This window comes from Podarcis bocagei (genome assembly GCF_964188305.1).
Source record: "Podarcis bocagei genome assembly, chromosome: 14".
Lineage (NCBI taxonomy): Eukaryota > Metazoa > Chordata > Lepidosauria > Squamata > Lacertidae > Podarcis > Podarcis bocagei.
Window position 1 is genome coordinate 5399220 of NC_138139.1, and position 24278 is coordinate 5423497.

The 24278-nt window shown below is 42.6% G+C and overlaps 1 protein-coding gene across 16 annotated transcripts in view; it reads right to left on the reverse strand.

Moving 5' to 3' along the window:
- Window positions 1–24278, reverse strand: part of HERC1 (HECT and RLD domain containing E3 ubiquitin protein ligase family member 1) — a 118366-nt gene that overhangs the window by 25299 nt on the left and 68789 nt on the right. For 6 of the 16 annotated variants that reach the window (XM_081170474.1, XM_081170463.1, XM_081170461.1 and 3 more), the window contains 20 exons: window positions 23960–24199; window positions 23288–23371; window positions 21729–22252; window positions 20173–20948; window positions 17689–17887; window positions 17020–17180; window positions 16477–16593; window positions 15735–15966; window positions 13568–13692; window positions 12735–12955; window positions 10554–10822; window positions 9270–9322; window positions 8967–9167; window positions 7974–8148; window positions 6732–7002; window positions 5280–5493; window positions 3735–3994; window positions 3290–3417; window positions 1383–1510; window positions 103–303 (listed from right to left, as the gene is read on the reverse strand). In XM_081170474.1, coding sequence (XP_081026600.1) covers window positions 103–303; window positions 1383–1510; window positions 3290–3417; window positions 3735–3994; window positions 5280–5493; window positions 6732–7002; window positions 7974–8148; window positions 8967–9167; window positions 9270–9322; window positions 10554–10822; window positions 12735–12955; window positions 13568–13692; window positions 15735–15966; window positions 16477–16593; window positions 17020–17180; window positions 17689–17887; window positions 20173–20948; window positions 21729–22252; window positions 23288–23371; window positions 23960–24199 — 4579 coding nt within the window. The remainder of the gene's footprint in view (window positions 1–102; window positions 304–1382; window positions 1511–3289; window positions 3418–3734; window positions 3995–5279; window positions 5494–6731; window positions 7003–7973; window positions 8149–8966; window positions 9168–9269; window positions 9323–10553; window positions 10823–12734; window positions 12956–13567; window positions 13693–15734; window positions 15967–16476; window positions 16594–17019; window positions 17181–17688; window positions 17888–20172; window positions 20949–21728; window positions 22253–23287; window positions 23372–23959; window positions 24200–24278) is intronic. The other 10 variants (XM_081170466.1, XM_081170465.1, XM_081170462.1 and 7 more) reach the window with 5 other exon arrangements.

The following is a 24278-nucleotide window of genomic DNA, read 5'->3' on the forward strand; positions in this document are numbered from 1 at the left end:
AGGTTAACTGAAGCTTGTGAGTAACTCTCAAGACAAGACTTCCAAAGCATTCTAAGCTTCAAAAAGCAACATTTTAAAAAAATATCAGCAGCAGCTACTTACCATCCTTTCTGTAGCAGTGTTCCAATTCAACTCTGTGCATGGCAGAAACATCTAAAACTTCAATAAGTCCAAGAGATCCATCCATACGACCTACAAGGAGTGATTCTGGAGCTTCTCCTGTCCATGTTGCAGCTGGTCCTTCTTCTGGCCATGCTAGAGCAGACACCCAATGTGGCTGAACATCCAAGAGTCCTTTTCCTCCTAAGAAAGTAACGTGCGCCTAATTTTTCTCTATATTTTAATACCCACTAATTTCCATAATCCCAAAAGATGAAAACACATCCAAGAGCAGCACTGTCACTTCTGTAGCATTCTCCCCAGTTAGGCACTGCCAAAGCACTCTGGTAATTTTAACCTGTGATTGTACAAGCTATCAGATAACCCATTCAAAGGCTCTTTTACACAGCAGGAGGACAGACTTTGGTTTGCTGCTTGGTTGAGGATGCTTGTGGCTAGGAATCCCAAAAGCTTCCCCCTGCAGGTGTCTTGAAGGTTTCCCCACCCCGCCCCGACGAGCCCAGAAGAAGTTCTAGCATGTTTCAACCCAACTGTGAACCCATCTTCAGTTATTTATCCTCTTTCTCTCAGCTGCTGTTCCAAGCAAAGGTTAATTTTAAAAACCACTGTTGCTTAAGAAGCAGCTGCTGCCAATCCCAGGTTTTTTTATAAGACTGCTTGGCAGGGGTTTGGACTCGATGGCCCTTGTGGTCTCTTCCAACTCCATGATTCTATGACTTCAAAATCTTAGATGTCTAAACATTCAAAAGTGCAAAGTGTAAAGTGGCCCATGGATGCTGGGGGAGTTTAAAATTATTTGGATTTTTAAATGAATGATACCTATTAATCATGCGCTAGGTACCTAAATTAATCAGAAAGCAAGTGGTACTACACACCTGGTATTATTGACCCACAAAGTACACACCTGGTATTATTGACCCACAAAGCAAAGTAGTTTGCTTTTAAAGACAAACTACTCTTGCCACTATGTGATCAAGCAGGACCAGCCCTACCATTAGACAGAAGGAGGTGGTGGCTTTTATATTTATGATTGTATTTCTATTCCCAAGGAAGAGGTGCTTATGGATTTCAGCCCTCAGGCACCATAATAACTTGTTCAGCTTTGGGTAATATGCACCTTTGTTTTATTCCATTTGCTGTTCCACTCTGGCAGAAAAATGTATCAGGCCAGTTCTATAATCAAGTTACATTCTACCCCACCACAATGAGGCTGGCTCCTTCTGATGACAGGTATGCGACATTCAATCGCATGTGGCTCATACCATTAACTTGCCATATGTTCACCATCTTCTCCAGAGCTCCAGCCAGGTACTTGCCACTGACACTCCAACAGGCGAGTGATAAGCTAGGATCACTAGGTGACCCCAAGTTCTCCTCTTCGTCCCCTTCCCTGAAATATAATTTTAGCTTTCAGTTAGAGGAACGTAGAAGGTAAAGCATATTTGAAACAAGTCAGTTTCTCAAACAGATAGCTCTATGTAAGCCATACAATTAAGTTGCTCTCAATCATTGGTCCAGCTCTGATCATACCTTAACCGCAAAATCATTTGGAAAGGGTATAAATGAAGCTCCACTCCAGACACTATTATTCTTGCAAAACTTAAACCCATCTATTGTAAAAGCTACAGCAGGGATAATAAACTTATGGTTTAGGGACAATAAACTTGTACATATTTTGTCAGGCTGCAGCTCCCATCATACCTGACCACTGGTTATGTTGCTTGGGACTATTTTTCTAGAAAAAGAGGTGCTGGAACTCACCATGAATGCCTCCCTTGTTCTCTTAGAATGGCAATGCAGCCCACCTGGAAGTTGCCAGAACCCACCTGAGAGGTGCCAGAACTGAGTTCCAGTGAGCTCCAGCTGAAAAAAGCCCTGGTTGGGACTGGTGGGAATGCCCTATCACCTGCCTATGGGCTATTTTATGGCATGGTAGGGTATTCAATAAATCCTAAGGCAAGTACGGTCATCACTTCCCAAACTGAGATATAAATACTGTTCTAAGCTTGCATCCTGTCATTAAGGCTCCAGGAGCTTCAGTCTGTGATAAAGCCAAGCCAGTTTCCCTGTTTTACAATCACTCTTGCATAGGGACCCTCATGCACTGTCACTGTGACTATTACACTGTTCCCTGTAGCTAGCAGCAGCTTTCCCAAGAAACACAGCTTCACTGAGGCTCCTTTGCAACACGTGGACATGATGCAAGATATGAGTACTTTTCTAAGCTGTTACACATTGATCACCATACATCCTGCAGCACCCACATCCAATTCTTAGCATAGCTAAAAAGAATAAAAATGGAATGTCAATGCTTTAATCAGTACGGACTTTTTGACAGTAAGAACTGTTCAACAGTGGAACAGACTCCCATGAGAAGTAGTGGACTCTCCTTTGAAGGTTTTTAAGCAGAGGTTGGATGGCCACCTCTTATGTATGACTCCTGTATTCCAGGGGGCTGGACTAGATGACCATCAGTGTCCCTTCCAACACTACAATGCAATGGTTCTATGCACGACTTAACACCTTAGTCTCTAGGCAGTGTACAGTATGGCTTAAAAATACAATAAAAATAAAATCAGTTAGGGCTATCCATAAAATAAAAAAAATTAAATAAAAAAATTAAATAAAAATATCTTCAGTAGGCACTGTTAAGTTCAACAGGGAGGAGTCCTATCTGAACTCAGCTGGGAGGGAGCTTTACTGAGCTGGGCCCACAATATTGGTTACAATGTCCCTTGTGGAAATGAGCTGTGCATCCAAGCTATGAGTGATCAGGCAGAGATATGAGCAGTCCTTAAAGTATCCTGGACCAAGGACTTTGTAAATACATTTCTGTAAGTGCAGGGGAGAAGCTGGTTGCAAGGAATATCCCATGCCTTTGGGAATCAGCAGGCAGACTTGAATGCATCTGAACAAGGCTCTTTGTCATGGTTACAATGAAATCAAAGCAAAATGGCTGCCATTAAAATAACACATGTTTAGCAAGCAATAGTATTAATATAGTTTAATAAAATGGCATAGAGGAAATTAAGTTGCATTAAGCATGTAGAAAATTGAACTTACAAAACATGCATTTGAGTAGGCCCTTGATAACTCTCCTAGCTAATATTTTACCTACAAAGCTGGCACATTAAGCTGACTGAATCTATCTTCTCAAAGGATCACTTACAATTTGTTGAACACACATGTTTGTTGCAATGAGTACTGCTTCTTCGTAACATTCCACACCCGAATTGTTCCATCATTGCCACTTGTTGCTAATAGCCCTTTTTTGTTGCACCACACACACGTCATTACCTACAGCAAACGACAAGAATAATTGCGAAGTTACAAGGCAAGCATTTAAACATTTGTACTTCAAAATACAAGTAACATGCAATTCTCTAATGCCGCCTTTGTCAGCCTCCAGATGTTTCAGACTACAACTCCCATCAGCCCCCAGCCAGCAATGGCCATATGATGCTGGGGCCGATGGGAGCTCCGCTGTACCAATCTACAGCTGTGCCATGAGAACAAGTCCCATGCTTAATGCACAAGACAGTAGTTTAACAAGCACCTCTTGGAGAAATGCCATTTAAGAAACAGTGATGTAGATATTCTGAAAGGATTATTACCCTGTTCTGGTGAGCCTCCAGCTTGATGAAGGAGCATTTGCGCAGATCCCCACCCATATCTGCAAGGGTCTGTGGGCTGGTTTGATTATCTCGATCTTGAGCTGCAAGAGTTCGGACAAGCTGCTGAGCAGCCCACTGCCTATGTTGCGAGGACAACCTTGAAGAAAGGCAGCAAGCTGCTAGTGCATTAGCCAGCTCCAGAGGGCCTACAGTAGAAGGATCATAGGAAGGATGGGCATACAAATGGGCAATTATACCTGCTTAGACAAAACAATGAGATGATGTCTGGATGAGTGACAAGAACAGATAAGGTTGAACATTATTACCCACAAAACAAGAATGGAAGGAGGACCCAGCCCACACATCTGAAATCTCCAAGGAGCTGAAAAAAACTCAAGTTTTCATGTATCCCCACTCCTTCACTCAGCACAAAACTGGTATGCCTTCTCCACCTGTTTCCCCAAGAACGTTACTAGAGCGCATTCAACACCATACACACTCCCCTTTAAAACATTTCTCTTAGTATGTTAGAGCACAGAGTGCTCAACACCATGTTGAATTGCAATGGCAATTTTGCACTGGAAGAGACCTGCTTAACCAGGCCCAAGGCCATTCTAGTCCAATAGCCCCTTTCCCACAATGACCATTCTTATGGGCAGCCTACAAGCAGGCTATGAAGACAATAAACTTTCTCCTTCCAGTGTTGTCCCCCCACAAGGTATACAGAGGCATAGAAGTAATATACAAGCATCATGACTAGCAACCATTGATAGCCTTCTCCTCCCTGAATTTATCTAAACCACTTTTAAAGCCATCCAAGCTGCATCACTACAGCTTGAGGATGCAAATTCCACAGTTTAACTGTGCACTTTTGAAGAAGGAATTCCTTCAGCCTGTCCTGGATTCTAACAGTATGAGAATCTAAATTTTCCTAAACTGAAAATCCCCCAACATAACCTTCCCTCATAGGAGAGTTGTTACAATTCCCAACAATTTTGGTTGCCACTCCATGGCTGTGTAATATCCCTTTTGAGATGCAATGACCAGATTTGCAGGACCCAAATACAGCCAGTGCACGTACAACACTGCCAATTGCTTAAGGTGCCTCTGCCATTTTTTGGAGACCCCCACCACTGCAGCACAACAGCTCACTCCACTTAATAGGGTCCTCCGCCCTTTATGGGAATTTTCTAAGAGGCAGGGTTCTATGGTAAGGAGTTTGGGAAGGCAGGTTTTAGTTATGCATGCTTAACTCTGGGTCCAACTAACTGATTTTTAAAGTTTTAGAAAATAAATCCATAGCCATTTTACCACTCATTTCAATAGGTCAAGAATGTTTCATTTCATGTGGCTGTAGCTTACTTTTCCTTCCAAAAAGGAAAGGCAAAGCAGCCAACAACAACAACAGAGGAAAGCAAATGCCATAATACAAAAACCAAAAAAAATATTCTCAACCTTTGTCTACCCATGAGATGGTGAGAAACACTAGGGAGCTCTCATTTCTGGTGCCTGTACTTAAAATGATGCCCTGTTAAGAATAAATACCTTTCTTTTCAACTTCTGTTTTATCATAATTTGGCCTCAGTTTGGCCCCCTTGTCTGCCAACAAGGCTACTAACGCTTGAGTCACAATAAAGTTGGGTGATGTTACAAGCTTATTCTCTTCTGCTATTCCTCGCAGAAAGCTTGGCAGGAATTTTCGTTGCACTGGATCATCCACTGTAGTCAAATTGACACCAGTTGCTGCAGAAATCAAGTTCTAAAAAACAAGAAATGAACAAAACACTGTAACAGCCAATATAAGTATTTTCAATTATACACATCATTTCAACTGTACAGATTTTTTCAAATAAATGCAGATGCCTAAAAGGTAGATATAATTCTAGTTATTAAGCTGTGTCTATTAAGGAGATGCTATTGCTACATATTAGGCCAAAGGCCATTAACAGTATCTGTTAATTTAGGGACAAAGTGTGTGTGGGGGGGGAGTATTTACATGTCAGCATTCACATGCAACAAGTCAGACCTGGTTTACCTGCAATGAGTAGTGTGTTGATACATGTTGCCTGATCACATTGCTAGTGGTTGTTCATCGGTAGTTAGGGAGAAACCAACCATAGCCCTTGCTTTAGATACAGTGGGAAAACAAGGCTTCCAGGTGTGTTTATCCCACTCACAGAAGCAGGAGTAATGTGGAAGCAATCAGGCAGCATGCACCACTACAAGGCCTGTTCCAGATAAACCACGATTAGCCAGTAAGTCTTATTGTTATGTGTGAATACAGCAATGGATTGCTCTTCCATGTGTATCTTTGGAGGACAACTAGACTGGATGAACTTTCAAAGTTAAGAGAAGTGACTGCAAATGTTGGGGGAGGGGGGAACTAAGCCCTGTGCCACATGCTCTCCAGCCATATACTTCACTGCCACAGAAAGCAAGATTGTTCATTACCTTGTTGGTTCCAGAGTTTAAAGGTATTATGGACTTTGTGATTCAAATAATGTTTAATTTAAAAGTACTCACTCTGCAATGCATAAGCACACCATGTTCCTTTTATACCAGATGCCCATTTTCAAAATTCTCATTTTGTCTGGTGTTATGAGGTTATTGTTAAGTATGTTAGTTATCTAACATACTGCATGTTAGTTATCACTTCTAATGTTACATAATGGTTAGTCCATGTACATTGCCAAGTAGAGAACACTGCATGAAAACTAAGCAAACTTGCTCAAAGTTTTATAACAACAGCACTCACTCAATGCCAAAGTCAGAGGAGTGGGAGAAACTGGGTATGGTGATATACCAAAAGAGGATTGCACAGTTCTATGCCTTTAACCAAATCTCCTAAACCCCATTTCCCTTGGAAATACGCAATATTTCAGAAATTTTTCTTTTTAAAAAAGCAATTGTTATATGCCATTTCTTGGGATAACTTCAGAAAGAATAGATTTAGTACCAGAAAATAAAAACCCAGAGCAGAAGGATGGTTGATCCTACCTGGGTACACAGTTGAACCAGCAGTTTTGCAGCACTTGGGGTATTTGAAGCTAAACAACCAACAGCTGTGCTCAGATAGGCCAAGCAGGAAATGGGCTTGCTCATTTTGCTATGCACGCCTCGAGATCTCTCGGAGGAACCGGATACAGTACAGGGACTTGTGGAGAGGCCTGCTCTCCCTGCTGCAGCCAGGCACATCAGTCGGACCAAGGTTCGGATATCGGTTAAACCCAAGGACTCAAGTCCAGCTGCAAGACTGCAACTAGACCCACTGTTGAGGAAAAAAAGGCAAGTTTTTTCTGCCTACTGACACCCCACACAAACACAGCATTCACATTTCAAGGCATCTACTATACATTGCAGTGGTCATAAAAAACCAAAGGACTGCAGCTCAGTGGTAGAGAATCAACCTCCAAGTTGGGCTAGAAATGTTCCCTGCCTCAAACCCTGGAGAACTGCTGCTAGTCAGGGTACACAATATTGATCGAGTTGGTCTGACACAGTACAAAGCAGCCCCTATGTCTCTAAACCGAGTATAGGATAAAGAGTACAAGTTATTGTTTTTCTGTCAAGGAGAATATTAAGTCAGTCCTCAGAAAGTCAGTGTCAGAGCAGCATACCATCATTATGTCTGCAATCAGGACCAGGGAAAAGGAAGGAAAGGACACTGGTAATCTACATCTGTTTGCTGTGGATGCAGGAGAACATGAGCCCTAGAAGTGGGAGGTGCCTCCTAGTAGCCCTGCCCCCTGGTCAAATTTTCCTTTGTTTCAATAGACTGTGAATGGAGAGTGTCCCCACATTTGGACCACTGGATAGAGCAATATGAGGGGTAGCCAATGTGGCACTTTCAAGACGTTTTGGACAACTCTCATCAGCCCCAGTCAGCTTGGCAAATTGTCAGGGATAATAGGAGTTATAGTTCACAACATTTGGGTGATACCATGCTAGGTATCCCTGAGACACAGAGAGATTGCCAGTGTTCAGAATTTTTTCTTGTTACTAAAGAAAAGGAATTATCTAGAGGGGGGGGACTTGCTTTGAAATTAACACGTGGCTACTTTGGAAAGCTTGCACTAAGATGGGAATTAGCCCTATTCTCCTTGTGTTGTCTAGCAGATTTTTTACCATGTTCAAAAGTTGCTTAGTTTCTATTTTGCTTTGGATTTTGTTTCCGATAACACCACAAGCTAACAATCACAGGGTCATTGTTCAAATCAGGTCCTCTAGAGCTTGACAAACCTGACAGAAAGGAGTGAGAGGGCTCTCATGACCATTGTTCTTGCCAAGAGGACTTGAGCTGCCGCCGTCACCCTTCTTAAAGCCATAACACGGTCGTGTGGATTTACCAGAGCAGCAGCTTGTTCTCCCAGAGTAATTCTGCCAGAAGAACTTTTTTCTATGGAGCCATGGCAACCTTGAATTCAAGGAGTGACAAGAAAAGGAAGCATTGGAGCATGTGCAAATTTATACCCAAATAATTCTATGTTTTGCAAGTCACCTTGAACATTTTAAGTAAAAAGTTAACTCATCAATGTTTAAATGTTTTTTAAAAGTGACGGCAGTTGCAAGTGTGAGACCTAATTCAGGAGGTTAACCTGCACTTTCCCCAAGGACTCGAGTGACAGAAACTGCACAAGATAAACACAATGGGTCATCTCATGCTGAAGTTAATGCTGGGCGGTTCAAAACCCTCTCTCACTCCCATTTCCATCTACTTCACCTCAACTGATGGGAGCACTGCACTGATATCTCTATATCATTCATCATCCCACTGACCACAGTTGGAAACAAAACGGTGGACTAAGTGGTCCTTTGGTTGAAGCCAGCATTGTTCTTGCACGGAAGGGGTAGCTGAATAACTCCACTCACTGAGTCAACAACATACCTATGATTTCTTCAGAGGATGTCCCTTACATCATCTTATGTACCAAAAAAAGCCCTTCTGCTTTTACTCAACCCTACTCTCATGCTTTCCTTTCCCAATACCACATTCCCTGCAGATCCTTAAAGGGCAGAGGGAGATGGGAATAAGTGGTTTTGAAGTTTTCCTAGCTTTTGATGACACAGGAGGAAGCTATGAAAAAACATCTATTCCAAAGTAATAGTACCACCACCTAAAAACAGATGAAGCCAATTAATTTGGCTGCAATTTCACAGTGAGTATGTTCAGGATAATGACCAAGAAAAAACAGTGCAAGACTTCAGGCAATTATTTCTCTATGTAAAGTTTACCTATTTGCATCAGTGTTTCCTCCATACTATTGGTGGCTGTGACCATGGCAACTGAGGCTCCCAGTGGATCACTGTCCGGGAACTGAACAGGCTCAGGTACAATACGGCGATCATTCAACCCAAGGGGTCCAGCCAACAGTTCAAATTCCTCTTCACCCGTCAGCTTTTCATCCTCGTCAACATCCAACATGTCCCAGTCTTCTAGCATGAGAGAAGTAAATTGCAGTTAGGTATACTATTTTAAAGCAAAACTTGAACTATGCACTGGTGTCATCTGAAAAGACCTGCATAAAGAAGAAGTACCTTCATAGACACTGTCTTGCTTGCCTATCAGGTCGGGTGCCTGTCCTTTATATCTGCACCAAAAAGAGAACACAACAATCTGCTGTTAAATCGAACACCCCATCTTTTTCTTTTTTTTAAGTATTGTAGTCTTTTCTTGATTTTCTTCTTGTTGTTTTTTTGATGAAATATAGATTCCTCTTCAATTTTTCAACAGTCATATCAAAGATGCACCACAATATCTTTCGAGATGCACCCCAGAAACTTCTGACACTACCAGTTCCAAGTTCCAAGCAATAGCTGGGCCAAAGAACTGAGAGTCTGTATGCGCTTTTGTGTCAGGCATTGAAACCCAAACTTTGTATAAAGCATCAGAATGAAATGCTGATTTTGAAAACATTATCTTAACAGTCTAACATTTGATTTCATAAATTATTTTAAAATGTGACAATTTTATCCTTCTCCCTCATGCAAAGAAGTTACACAGGACTTCATTAGCAGCTCACATTTGAAAGTCTGGAACAAACAGGACTGCCAATAAGTTTTGATGCTTGTGTATTTCTAACCTTCCTCCATATGGAGGCACCCTTATATCAAATCAAACCACTGGCCCCACCTAGGTGAATAGTCTCTACTTCTGGACAGAAAATCCATGGCCCTCCAGATGTTTTGGACTCCAGTTCTGATCATTCCAGACCATCAGCCATGCTGACTGGGGCCGAAGGGATTTGGAGTCCAAAAATATTTCTCCATCTCTGCTCTAGCAAGGGTTAGATGCTATCTCCTCCAGATGTTGCTGGATTACAACTTCCATCATTCTCCATTGTGCTGACTGGGGCTGATGGGAGTTTGAGTCCAACAACAATCCTAATCTAATTGGCAGCAGCTATCCAAGGTCTTAGACAATTTGTAAACAATATTGGACTACTAGTCAGTGTAGACCAATACAGTCTACTGACTGGCAGCGGCTTTTGAAGATCTCACACTAGGGTTGCTGGGGATTGGACCCAGCACCTTTGCCATTCAGAGGATATGCTCTGCTTCTGAGCTGTACCCTTCTAATGATGTCAGGGGGACCCTGTGACAGGGGTTAGGATGAGACTTGACTTGCCCAAGGCTACCCAATGGAGCTTTCTGGCCATGCAAGGATTTTAAACCAAGCTTTCAGTATCCAACCCAACACTCTAGTTACTGTACCATATTGGCTCATGAAGTTCAGCTCTTTTATGATAAGTGCTTCCTTTTTCCTTTCCTTTCTTTCTTTTTTCCAGCAAAGGGCATCACAGGCTACACAGTCTTTGGTACCTTTCCGAGGAAGATGTCTTAGACTTGCTCTTCAAGGTCAAGTATTTTTCTCGGCAGCTGCCACACAAGAGGTAATAGGGATTCCCACTTCCACATTCGCCACCAAACCATCCATCCACATAGGAGCCATTGCTGCGGTAGCCCTGCCGGTTTGCACTGCGCCCACAGCCAGGGTGGTTTCTTTTCATGTGTTGATTGAAGCTGACAACGCTGGATTCACACAACTCACATACTACCACTTCTTCTCTGTCTTCAGATTCGCAAACATGCTGCACAGTGTAATCATGCTGTTATAATCATGTACACACAGAAAAATCTAGTATTTCTATTGTATTTTAATGGACTGTCATAACCACAGCTGACTCAGCAGTTCTCAGTTGCAGCTTATTATGGAGGCAATAAAAAAAACTGGAAATACAGTGGATTGCCATAGTCAACCTTTGAATAGGTGCCCTTCAGATGTTTTGGATTACAACTCCAATAAGTCCCAGCCAGGATGGCCAATAGTCAGGGATGGTGGAAGTTGTGGACCAAAAAAGCTAGAGGGCACTAGGCTGGCAAAGGCAGCTGTAGGTCAACAACTTCAAATATATTAAAGTTAGCAGTTCGTACTTTACTGGCAACCTAATGGCACGAACCTTTCTTTGACAGGGTCCATAAAAAGCTTCCTTCACTTAGTAAATTAACTCACAAGGAAGAAAAGTTTAGCATCTTTCTTCCTGATGAACTAATTTACTATAAGCATAGAGCATTCAAATACCTGAGGCCAGCTCCCTGAAATTTGAGGCAGCCTAGTTTGCCACCTCATTCTGTTTAATGTGCAGACTGGCTCAAAAGCCTCATCATTCTACAGACACTACTGCACTATTTACTTTTCCTTGAAAGTGATCAGAGAGCACCAGAACAGAGAAAGTCAGACCCCCTAGTCCATCTAGCTCAGTATTGTCTACACTGACTGGCAGTGGCTCTTTAGGGATTCAGGCAGGAGGTCTCTTCCCACCCTACCTGGGTATGTCAAGGATTGAACCTGGGACCTTCTGCATGCAAAGCAAGTGCTCTACCACTGAGCTACAGCCCAATAAATTTGGGTGCATTTGTTAGATCCTAATTCAAAATAAGGGCAATTATGTCTTCACTACTCAAGCATAGCACTAGACATCTTTAAAGCCTATGGTTTTCAGCACCTTCAGCAAGATGCTAAGCCAAAGACACCTGCTTACTTGAAGAGGCAGCAAAACATATATGAACACTGCTGTGAAAACATCAAAGCGCACAATGATCATCTCAATCTGAGAAGCACTTTAAGCAGCAACTGTTGCATTGAAACTATACAGGATATTGTAACTAGAAGCAATTTAGCATATTCCCAAAGCATTAAACAAGGTACAATCTTCAATAAATTTCTCTCACACTAGAGAGCTCTTGCATAACCGTCATTCTGTTCAAAATAAAAGTTCTACAACAGCCTTCCCCAGTGCTGGCCTCCAGTTGTTAAGGGCAACCGCGCTGGATGAGTTCAGGGGGAGCTGTAGTCCAAACCACCTGGAGCATACCAGGTTGGATAATTATTATTATTATTTTTAAAAAAGAAATGTACTGTTCCAATGTAGATAATTCCAGCTGATGTTTGGGGCTGCTCTTTGAGGCTGATTTTTGGCCGTGTTTGGATGATTTCAAGCCCCAATTTGTCCCAGCCATGACTTCACCCGCCCCACAGCTGACATCAAACATGACATCAGGTGTGGGGTAGGTGTGCATGGCCAAACTGGCCTGCCTGGGGGCAGGGGTGCTACTTGGGCCTACAGGCCAGAGTTTTCCTACCCCTGATTTAGGGGAATATTAGCCACTCATCATCTCTGATGAATGAAATCATGCAACTGTCTAAAAAACTTTTTTACAGCTTGCCTGTTTTTCCTTTAAAATGTCAAGTGACTTAATTAGCAGAAAAGACAGCTGGCAAATGGGAAAGCAGTCAAAGTAAAGAGAAACTGTTTCACATGAAATGTACCAATGAGAACTACATGACGATATTCACTTGTGCTGTTAAGAGCCTGGAACCATCCATATAAGGGTTAGCAGCAATAATGTTAATAAAACAATTGCTTAGGTAATGCATAATGTTATTTCATTTCCTAGAAAGCAAGTAATAAGCAAAGCAGCCCCAGCTGCAATCACACACACCCAGGTAGGCCAATCCAATACCTCCGGGATCCACATTCCTAGAATGTCATTATCACTGGCAAGATCCTGCCCAAACATGGCTTCCATGGCTTCATCATCCAAGTCAATTTCTAACTCCTCATCCAAGTTGAAGTCATACAACGCTCCAGGGTCTTGTGGCAAGGAGATCCCTTCTCTCCGGCTCTGATTCCTGTGCGCCTGTACAGAGCGGTACAATCCCGCTTAAACCAGAGAGAGAGAAAAGAAGCACACAGTTTGTTTTGCGGGTTAGTAGTAGCAGTACATGCTAGCTATGGTCAAAGCTGCAACTTAGCAAAATGGGTGCTGTGATGGATAAGGACACTTAAACTGCAGGACCTCTTAGGAGAGATGTCATTCACATTTCAAAGTGAGACACACTGTGCTACTCTCATTCACTGGCCAACACCAGCACCACCAGGCCCCAAAGAATAGATGTCATTCACTTACATGGGGAAGCAGGGGCAAATATAAGGACTATACTTGGTCCCCTGACTCAAAAGCAGGGCTTCCTTCCCTAGCCCCAACAGTTAGGGTTGATGGCACCTCAATTTACATTGTCACACGAAACTTATCAGCCACAAAAATCTTCATCATTTCTACATAAGTCCCACTCTGGGTTCTGTTTCTTAACCACACCATTCTGACAAGATTAGAAACTGCTCTATTATACACACACATATGAAAAAGTTAACATACACACTGACACATACAAGGCCAGCAGAACACATTTAAAGTTCTGTGCTACGGAGTGCATGCCCTCTTCAGCAGGGATGAAAAGAAAAGGGTGTTGAAAAATATTTTCAAACACCTACCAGCACGGGCTAGCAGCGTCCGAGCAGCTAAGTCAAATTTGTGCCTCCTGGTCACTGCTGATCGACCCCTTGAGGTGGGTCCACTTCCAGATGCTGCATTTTCTACGTGTTCCATACTATCATGGCTGAAATGTACAAATAGTTTAGAAATATTGAAATGTGTCAAGTATTCATTAACATTAATCCAGATTGGACATCGGACCAAGAAGGGGGTAATGTTAATATTGTCTAAGCGCTTGTTGTAGATAGCCTAACTCTCATAAAGCATAGAGGCCTTGATTTCTACTAAATTAGGTCCCAATCGCCAGTTATTTGCTCCATTGTAGGACTGCTCTAACTAGAACTGGAGAAATGTATAGCTCTGCTTTTATTTCTAACTTCTGAATGTATAACTCATAATACGCTCAGTCACTTTTGCTTTACCACAGATTAGCGTCTTTATTTAGATCAGGAATGTGAATGCATTAGTTCTTCTACTGTAAAATTGATCTCCATATGCTTTCTTTCTTGTAATAAACAACTTGGTGTGATTACAGTGGTGCCTCGCAAGATGAAATTAATCTGTTCCGCGAGTCTCTTCGTCTAGCGGTTTTTTCGTCTTGCGAAGCAACCCTATTAGCGGCTTAGCGGATTAGCGCTATTAGCAGTTTAGCGGCTAAAAGGCTATTAGCGGCTTAGAAAAAGGGGGGGAAGCGAAAAAAATCGCAAGACTTGCAAAGACGTTTTCGTCTTGCGAAGCAAGCCCATAGGGAAATTTGTCTTGCGAAGCGCATCGAAAAACGGAAAACCCTTTCGTCTAGCGGGTTTTTCGTCTTGCGAGGCATTCGTCTTGCGGTGCACCACTGCATGTTTGTGGAAAGTATAAGTTAGGCACATGTTAGAACAGCACTTGATTGATCTCTCTCTCTCAAGCGACAGGTTTCTGGGGTTCTTATGTAGGGAAGAGACATATAATGCCTTTTGTGTCTTGCCTCTTAAGACAGATTTTTCAGAAAATATTTGAAAACAAAAGAGCCCTGCTGAGCTAGTCAGCACTCTCTTTCTCACAGCAGTCAACAAGCCTGAGCCGGCTGTGGCTGACGAGGCTTGTAGTTCCAAACAGCTGGAGAAACCTGATTGGGCAACACTGCTCTGAACTATTGGTTAACAGACTTGGCCTCCATGGGTTTCTCTAATCCCATCTAAGATAGACTGATTTTAAAAAACTAATGCATATTTTAAAAAGAACCATATTGCATATTTTAATAGTAAACTTGGATGAGAGCCAACAAACTGAAGCTCAATCTAGATAAGACTGAGGCACTGTTAGTGGGTGGTTCCCTAGACCAGATGGCTGGGAAGTTGCCTGCTCTTGAAGGAGTGAGTCCTTTGCTGTCACTTGAGGCTCAGGCGGCCTCAGTGGTGCAGAGTGTGTTCTATCAGCTTTGGCTGGTGGCCTAGCTGCGCCCCTATCTGGACAGGGATAGCCTAACTTTTGTTGTCTATGGTCTGGTATCCTCTAGGTTAGATTACTGCAATGCGTTATATGTAGGGGTGCCTCTGAAGACAGTTCAGAAATGGCAGCTGGTGCAGAATTCGGCGACTAGGCTGCTCACCGGGGCAACATGGTTTGAGCATATGACACCAATCCTGGGCTGAGTGCACTGGCTGCCAAATAGTTTCTGGGCCCAAATCAAAGTGCTGGTTTTGACATATAAAGCCTTAAGCAGCTCAGGATTGCAATACCTCAAGGACCACCTCTCTCCATATGAACCTACCTGGACCCTGAGATCATCCTCTGAAGCACTTCTTCCTGTGCCTGCTCCATGAGAGGTCGTCTGGAAGGTGGCAGCATGAGAATGGGCTTTTCTTGCTCCCCCCAGGGAGATTTGGCTGGCGGCTTTATTATACATCTTTAGGCACTAGGTGAAAATGTTCTTTAACCAGGCCTTTGGCTGATTAACATCTGATGCCCTTTTAAATGTGTTGTGAGAGGGGCAATTATTGGTTTGCTTGTGTTCTATTTTTTATCATGTCATTTTATGTTGTCAGTCACCCTAAGATCTCTGGATAAAGGGTGGTATACAAAATGAATGAATGAATGAATGTGCTGGGGAGTACTATTGTGTGGAAAACTAATACTTACAGTCCCATTAAGGTTTGAAACCTGAAGAAACTAACATTTTACCTTTCGCTAAAACCTTCCTCCATTTCAGTGGCATCAGCTGAAGGAATGTCACCGGGAGACTGCAAGTAACACTGATCACTTGACTTCCCGCTGCCCCCAGAAACTACAGTGCCATGGAGGGAATCGGCTGTTTCTTCTGACTGAGGGTCTTCGTCTTCCTCGTTCCCAGGATGCTCTATCATCCACATTGCTAAGACTGTAATGTTTTGAGCATCTGCTTCTCCTCTTGCACCTAAGAAAGAAAAATCTTATGAAATGACACCCAATTATGAAAACAGGAATGCCCTCTGTTAGAAATGGATATGAATTCCAAAAGTTCATGACAGAAACTCTTTCCAAAGTTTTGTTACATGCAGTTTGATAGCTGATGCAACACCCAACATCCAGAGCATCTTGCCTTCACCTCTTTTAAGGGCAGTCCCTCCTTCTTACAACTGCAGAGAAAAGCTTGAGTGTGCTTGGAAATCCGAAGAAACCAAGAACTTTTGGTGGGTGGTTGTTCAGGACCTTCTACTATTTGATCCTGGGCTCTTATTCCTTGAGCAACTTCAAGGGAGTGCTTGTCCCCATCACACTTTACAGACTAATATTTGACAACAAAGAGCAAACCCTTTAATGAAAAAGAAAGCTATGACACTTCAGAGCCTAATTGGCTTGTTACTTGTGCTCACACTCACACATGCTCTCTCTCTCTCTCTGACAAAGCGGTGCAGTGCATATTCCTTGACAGCAGAAGGATTACCTGTGGCTTCCATTGCTTTCGCAATCTGCCGTAGGGAGAAGCCCATTTCTAACAAGGGCACAGCAATAGCTGGTGGAGGGGGGGAAGTTGAAAGGCGGCTGCTTGGGTCCGACAAAGCTGTGGATTGTGGAAAAAGAATGAATGGCAAATCAGCACCATCTCCTTCATAATTCATCCTGCAACTCATTCAGTCAGGCTACAAAAGCTCAAAATCATTTATTTTGGCTGCATTTCCCCAAACACATACATATTTGTATGCATTTTCCCCTAATATGCTTAGTCTTGTATATAATTGTACAAAGTACAGTTACATCTTTTTGTTACTACAAAAAGGGGGGGAGTAGTAATATCTTCCACGTATCTGCCAATGAATGTTTTAGTATTAAGAGGTTAAACCATTAGCATTCCCTGGCATTGATGCCTTGACCAGCTGAGGGCACATACAGTGATAGTAAACACACAAATTTCAGTACGGATATGAAAAGGACAAAACTGAGTTGCAATATATATATAAACCTTACTAAGGCAATGGACGAAACCTACCTGTCCGATTGGCAGGTCTTGCAGACTGAGAATCAGGAGAGGTCAGTGATTGTCTCCTGCCTACTTCATCAGAAGGAGATGTTGGCAAAGAGGATATGGGAGGCGTTTGTGCACGTCTTGTTGGGAGTACAGTAGTAGTTGGGTAACTGGAGAACATTTGCCTTTTAAAAATATATAAATAAAAAAGGTAAAGCAATGGATAGCAGTGCAAGGCATACCAACAAACAAGATAAATACCTGTATTTCTAATATTACATGGTGATAGCTGTAACCCACCAATGGGATGCTTATGGATGTCAGCAAAAGTAGGATCCATTCCTCACCATCTCTCCTTCCTAAACAAGCCTCCTTCAAATTTAAAAGATTTGAAAACAGCCTGAGGGTTCAACAGGCACAACCTATTTTGTGAGTGATGACAACCCAACTCAACACTATTACGTCTGGCACCATTAGTCAGCAAGTAAAAAAACGCACAGTTTTATTGTTGAAAGTAGGAAGGGAACAGCCTTTTATAAAAAGATATACTGCTTCTTGCTACTTTAGTTAAACAATTTGCAAACATTTTCAGAAAATGAAATCTATCTTTCGGTGAAAACTTATCAAGATAAAAAATGATTACAAACTTGGCTGGATTGTTTATGAAAAGCAAGATCAGACGTCAATCCATACCTAAGAAGGCTAAGAGGCAAAACACCAGGGGACTCAGAGGCAGGCACAGTTTCTGTATCAGTCACCGGAGTGGTGGCAGTTGTTGTATCTTCTAGAGAGCTGCTCATGAAAGATGTCGTACTAGAGGCTGAAGGACTCGTCGTCACAGGTGTCTGGGCCTGCTGAGCTTGGTCGTTTTCTTCTGCTTGCTGGTCCACTTCTGCAGAACAATTTAATGTTTTTCCATATCATTTAGCTTTTAAAAAATTCATTTATGACTTGCTCCCTATAAAGCACCTTGAAGCAATTTCACAATGCAACAAACACATACTCAAAACAATGGCATTTACACAAAGTTTAAAATATTGTGTACATTAAAAAAATGAAATCTAGTATAGACACTGATTGGAATAAAAATATAGCTATACAGATACGCTTATTTTTACAGGCAACTGCAGCACACCTGGGACCGAATACATGTGGGCCTCCTGAAGGCATCTTCTTAGCAAACATGGGAAATAGGCCACTTTGCCTTCTCCTGTAGAACTCTCCTTACATTCTTATATGTGGTTCTAAAGTTTTGATTGTTGAATGAAGGGTTGGGTGGCTGATATTTATTCTGTTAGAACATGCCATATCACAAGGAACGATCCCTTTAGACCTAAACTTTATGGCGCACCCTTCTTCCTAATATATGGGCTGGTGCTATCATTATTCATCATTCTGCACTAATTAAAGGCATGCTTATTTGCCCAAGCTTTCAGAGGGGGCCAGCTGAAAATGAATTGACTTTTTTTTGGGGGGGTTGTACATTGATATTGTACATTTTTATTTTAAATTTTAAATTGTTTTTATGTGAATTATGTTGCTGTAACCTGCCCTAGGATCATGAGCTGATGAAGAGGGGTCTAGGAACCAAAATAATAAATAAACAGTAAATGATAATCAGGTATTCCAGCAGTAGCCAGAAAGGTATCCTTGGGACACTCCAAAGCAGAATGTGAAGCCAATTGCCACCGCGCCCCCTGCCAACTCCCCACATGCTCTAGCACAATGCAGGCAAATGCTCCTCAACTGGAGACATGAGTGCTGAAAGGACAACTGCAACCTTAGCAGGGGATTCTTTGGCCCAGCCTTTCATTCACTGATGGGTTCTGTGGAGACAGAAACATCTCCAGTCCATCACTGGAGAAGCCTGAAGACAGCAGCCATGTGAGAGGCCTTCAGGGGAAAACAATGATTCAGGGCAGAACAAGATGGAACAATACTGTGAGTACAGGAGATAATTGCTGGGTAGGAGGGGAGTACTTTTCCATATCCTGAACACATTTTCACAAGTTGTCGTCCCCCCCCCCCCACAACCATGCATCAAAACCAGACCAGCTGGGGGGGGGATTTGCAGAAGGCATTAAGTACCTTCCCTTCTGCCATTTCTAGAGGAGTACTGCCTATGACGACTGGCAGCAGCTCTCTAGGGTTTCATGAAGGGGTCTTTCCCAGCCTCCCCCTGGAGATGCCAGGGGCTGAACCTGGGGCACTCTGCATGCAAAAGCAAATGGCTTTACCACTGAGCTGCAACATTTCCCCAAGTGGTTGCAACCACATTTACCCAGACATCTAGTTCCACCCACATACCTTATGTTGAAACTGCTACTCAAGACTGATAGCAGTTCTCCCAAATTCTCAGGCAAACAGATGTCTTTCAAGTGGTGATGGCATGGGCTGACCATGGGGTTTTCTGCATGTAAAACATATGCCCTTGCACAACAAGAACCACCCTCTACCATATAGAATTAAATTCAAATAACCAAAGAACTTTGTGATGTACGGGTAAAAGGGGGAAATGTCGTATGATTATTTGTGCAAGCACACTCAAATCATGCTATGGTAGTTCACACTATTGTTAAAACACTGATGCTCATCTAGAGGAGCAGAGATCAAGGGAAGAAACTAGGGAGGGTCACAGGAGCTGCTTTGTCTCCACAAATCTTTGTCATGAGATGTGATCCTACCACTCCTAAGCTGCACAAAGAGTGAAGTCATTTGTTTGCAGACACCTCCTGCAGGTTAGCCAGAGTATAAAGAGTAACTGCTATGTTGCACTAACTAGAAGAATTTTGGAAAGCTGTCATTGAATGCAACAGCCAAGCTTATGGTTTTTATAAAAAATGACTTAGTTTTCTTTAATTAAGCTAAAGGACATGGAAAGTGAATGAACAAGGTAAGGCTATTGGTCAGCATGATAACAGCTACCTTTAGTTATGGCAGAGACCAACAAGACAGACTGACTAACGCAAAGCAAAGTAAATGGCTAGGGCGCTGCACCCCAACTGCTGTTCATGTACCAGTGTAGCACCACAATACACAACATCACACTGGCTCTGCAGAAAGACCATAACAGTATTGCTGGCTTTTCACATGCACAAATATTAGGAAAAGGGTATCCAGCTACCAGCGTAATTGTATTCAAATTAACATCTATACACTTGCATAATTAAAGTGTACCTTGCTTAATTTTGCTGCCACACTGGTCCTCCAACAGCCCGTGAACCACTAATTTGTAGATCATTGCTTGTGCCCGTTCCAAATCAGCCAGTCCTAGTGCCCTCTTGATAGGTGAGCGCATGACTGCCCGTTTCACCATATGGCGCATCAAGAACTGCAAGGCAGCACGCATTTCCACATCTTCGTGAACAATGGGCGAACTCGCACAATCAGAATTATGGCCACTCTCTGCCAGGACCTTTGGTATCAGTAGCAATTCAGCATATTTACTACAACTAAGGAGAGTGCTAAGCGATTTCATAGCACCAAGGTAAAGATAAGACAACTGCACTGCTCTGATTTCTGATTGTACAGCATCATGATTCTTGGAGGCATGTTCATGAGTCTTCCTTTTGCCTTCGGCATTTGGATGCTGGCTCTCCACACCCAAGGGAACAGATTCTAAGGAAAACAAAGCAATTTCATTTTCGGATTTTGAACTTGTAGCTCCATGGCCTTTGATCTCCTCAGTGCTTGGCACCGACCGAGCATCTGATCCAGAGTCACCTTCTGTTCTCTGGTCAACATCTCCTTTGTCTTCTGCATCATGCTTGTGTTTTTTCTCATGTCGCTTGACGCTTTGTTTCCCCATGTCTTCATGGATGCCAGTCAGGAAGGTGAGGTCCAGCAACACAGTGGCTGTCAGTCCACGGAATCTTGCAACATCAAAAGGCAGCGGTTCGCAAGGTTCCAGATTATACAATGGCGTGTCACTAGGCGACCAAAAAGTTGGGAAGCTTTAATAAAGATCAGAATGACACAGGAAGAAGCAAGTGAGGGATAGACAGGAGGAAAGCACGGGAAATAATGTAGGCAAAATAAGACATAAAATATATTTAATCAAAATCTAAATGAATTGACAGTCTAAAAAAGTAAATGTAAACCGGGGGTGGGGGTGGGAGGGAATGAGGGTTATGATCAGATAATGGGGAGAGATGATACTCAGTGCAGAAGGTAACAAAAAATGAGTGTGCTGTTTCAAACAAAACAGTTCATTCCAAATACCCAACAAAGGTAATCATAAAATACTGAGGGAGTTTTTGCTATATTAGACACGTTTGTTTTGGAAAATGTTTCCTAATGGGCGAAAGCACCCTGGGATCTCAACTGGGTTCTGGCACTAAGTAGGGAAGTGGCATGCCCCTTAGATATTTTCACAAAATAAAAATGCAAAACAAAAACTTAGCAGAACTTTAAAGAGTTAAAAAACCCCTATTCTGGCAGAAGTTTCTGAGGGCTCACAGAATATGCCACAAGAGATGTGTTACTCTCTAAGGTGCCACAAGGCACTTGATACCATCGTTCAGACATTACTTAGCTTATAGTCCAAAAGTCATAAATAACACTCCCTAATGTTACAAAGCAATGGCCTCAAAACCCACAGTAGCAAAAGGTTACAAGATATTTAACTAGTTTATAGTATTAGCAACTACTATCTCACATTTTAAAAGTCAGTGACATTTCCTAAGCACTAACAACTGGCCACTTGTGCAACACCAATAGTGAAAACACTATACCTGATTGTAATCTCAGCTTCGTCCCACTGCACCTTGGCAGACGTGCTGCCTTCTTTGACCACTCCAAGCAAGGTGGCATGCCGCCCAGTTTGCCGGTGAACACAGCGGCCTCCAACTCTAAGCCCAGCATCCACTCCACCAATCACTGCCAGGACTGGCCACACCTCCACACACAAGGTCTTCAGCTGGAGCTCTGAGAGATCTGCCAGCCCATGCCGACTGCCATGTCTGCCTTTCTCCTCCTCCTTGCTCTCCTTCTCCTCTCGTGCTTCATTCTCCTCCCGGCTTTGAACAGAGCGGCTTTTCTTCAGTTTCTGACCTGCCTCTTTAAGGCATGCTTTGAGCTTGTGCAGCCGCTCCATCATTTTCTTATTGATGCAATGTGTCCACCGGTCTGTTCGATGGAGGATGCGGATAAGCTGAATTGTGGCCTCTGCAAGCACGGCAGCAACAGGGCTGCAAATGGGGTCTCCTGGCAGCAAATCCCTCGGGGTGCCACGCATCTGCATGTCACAGATTTTTACCTATGCACACAGACACACAAGGAAATTCACGGAGCTGGATTCTCAGGTTTTTGGTAAAATTTATTTGCAAATTAGAAATCTTCTAAATCAATCAGAAAGGGTTTATTTTTTGTAATTTTCACCAATATTGCAGGTCTGCTACCAATCAGACTTCTATGAGCTTTTGTGAGAGGTTGTAGCAATAAGGAAGAGTTTACCCAACTATACTGACAAGCACATGTGAGTCAATTTTTGACGTCTCAGTGATTCTTCCATGCCGTTACAGATAATTTCAAAATATAGAAATATTTACAAACACGTAACAAATTATTTAATTTTATATCCTGCCTTCTTTCTTCATGGAAACCAAGGCAGAATGCATATGGTTTCCAAGCACTGACCAGACCCAGACCTGCTTAGCTTCAGCAAAGGCCTTCAGACCATACCCTGGGACATTTAAGTTTTGGAAGCCGGTTATGAAGGTGTGCTTCAATTCTCATTTTCCATCATGTCCCAGCACTCTGTCTTAGTAGAAGTGGAGCAGAGGGGAGGAGTATTGAGAAAGCTCTGTGGACACAACCTTCCCCCTAATTTGCTACTCCTGGCTATGTTCTCAGCTCTCAGCAAGGACAGTAAGACAAGTTGAGAGATGTCAGGACTGCCCAGGCCTTTTATTTTCCCTGACCTGCCAAGCTTGCTGTATCCAAATGCTGACAGGGGTAAGGAAGAGAGAAGGAAGGGGCTAGAACAAGCTTGGCTGAGGGTGTTGGGGGGTGTTGTCTTCTTGCATGCAAAGGAATCCCTGATTCAGCCCTGGCATAATTTCAGATAGGAGGGCTGAAAAAGACCTCTGCCTGATACTCTGAAGAACATCTATCAGTAGCAACATACAATACTGTTTAAATAGACCAATTCCATATAAACGTGTATGTATGTATGTATGTACGCACACACGCACACAGCTAAAAATGCTCAATTTATTCCACATATTATACTCATAGGTCCTTACCAAACAGCATATTAACCTTCACCACTATTGCTAAATATCCAGCTTACCTTTTCTCCAGGATTACTGCTATAAAACATCACACATGGGTATAATTCTGCAGCATCCACATCTTCAAAAGCCAGTTTTGGTTCCTGGGGGGAGGGGGGGAGATAGCAGACAGCAAACCGATTATGTCAGTCACCAATTTTGCAAGGAGCACTTCCTTACTGTTTACCATCAGGTCATGATTCATTTAGCATCAATTTTAAAGTTTAGATAAGCCTTCCCCAACCTGGTGATCTCCAGCCGTTTTGAACACCATCACCTATTAAGCTCAGCTTGATGCTGGGGCTGATGGGAGTTTTGATCTACGACATCTGGAGAGTACTAAGTTGCCAAAGGCTGGTTTACATTATCACTGATGAAGAACGTGGTCTGTTCAGTTGTGGCACCTACACTATAGAATTTGCGTTCCCCCGAGGACAAGTTGACACACTCCCTATCCTTCCTTTCAAAATTTAGAAAGATTTGTTTCATTGTGCCCTTTCATTTGATTTCAGTTCAAAAATTTAGAACTTTGTGGTAGTTTGTATTATGTCTTTGTTTTGTCTGCTGTACTGCTTTTTTGTAACTGCTGACTGAATGTTGTTTTACTGTTGTGAACTGCTTTGAAAACCATTACAGGTTAAAAAAAATTAACAGTATACAAATGTCATAAATAAGCAATAGAAGATTCATACTTCTCCATTTTTTCCAAAGGAGATAGTTCTCGCTTCCATATCCAGCACGCATGTTATGAAGTCCCCTTGAGTAAAACTGGTCAGTGTCAGCGTCTGCTCCCCATTATGGTAGAGATTGCCACTATATGCTCGGTACAGCCACATGTCTGAGGTAGTGCGATGGTTAAAATCGTGAACTGGCCAACGAGACACTCCAACGCATGTTCCTTCATTGCCTCGATTTTCCTTCACGATATAGAACTAGAAGGTGAAGAAAAACCATCAGCGCCCATGGGCTACTTAAAACATCACGAAGCACAAAGACGTATAAAAGTAATGG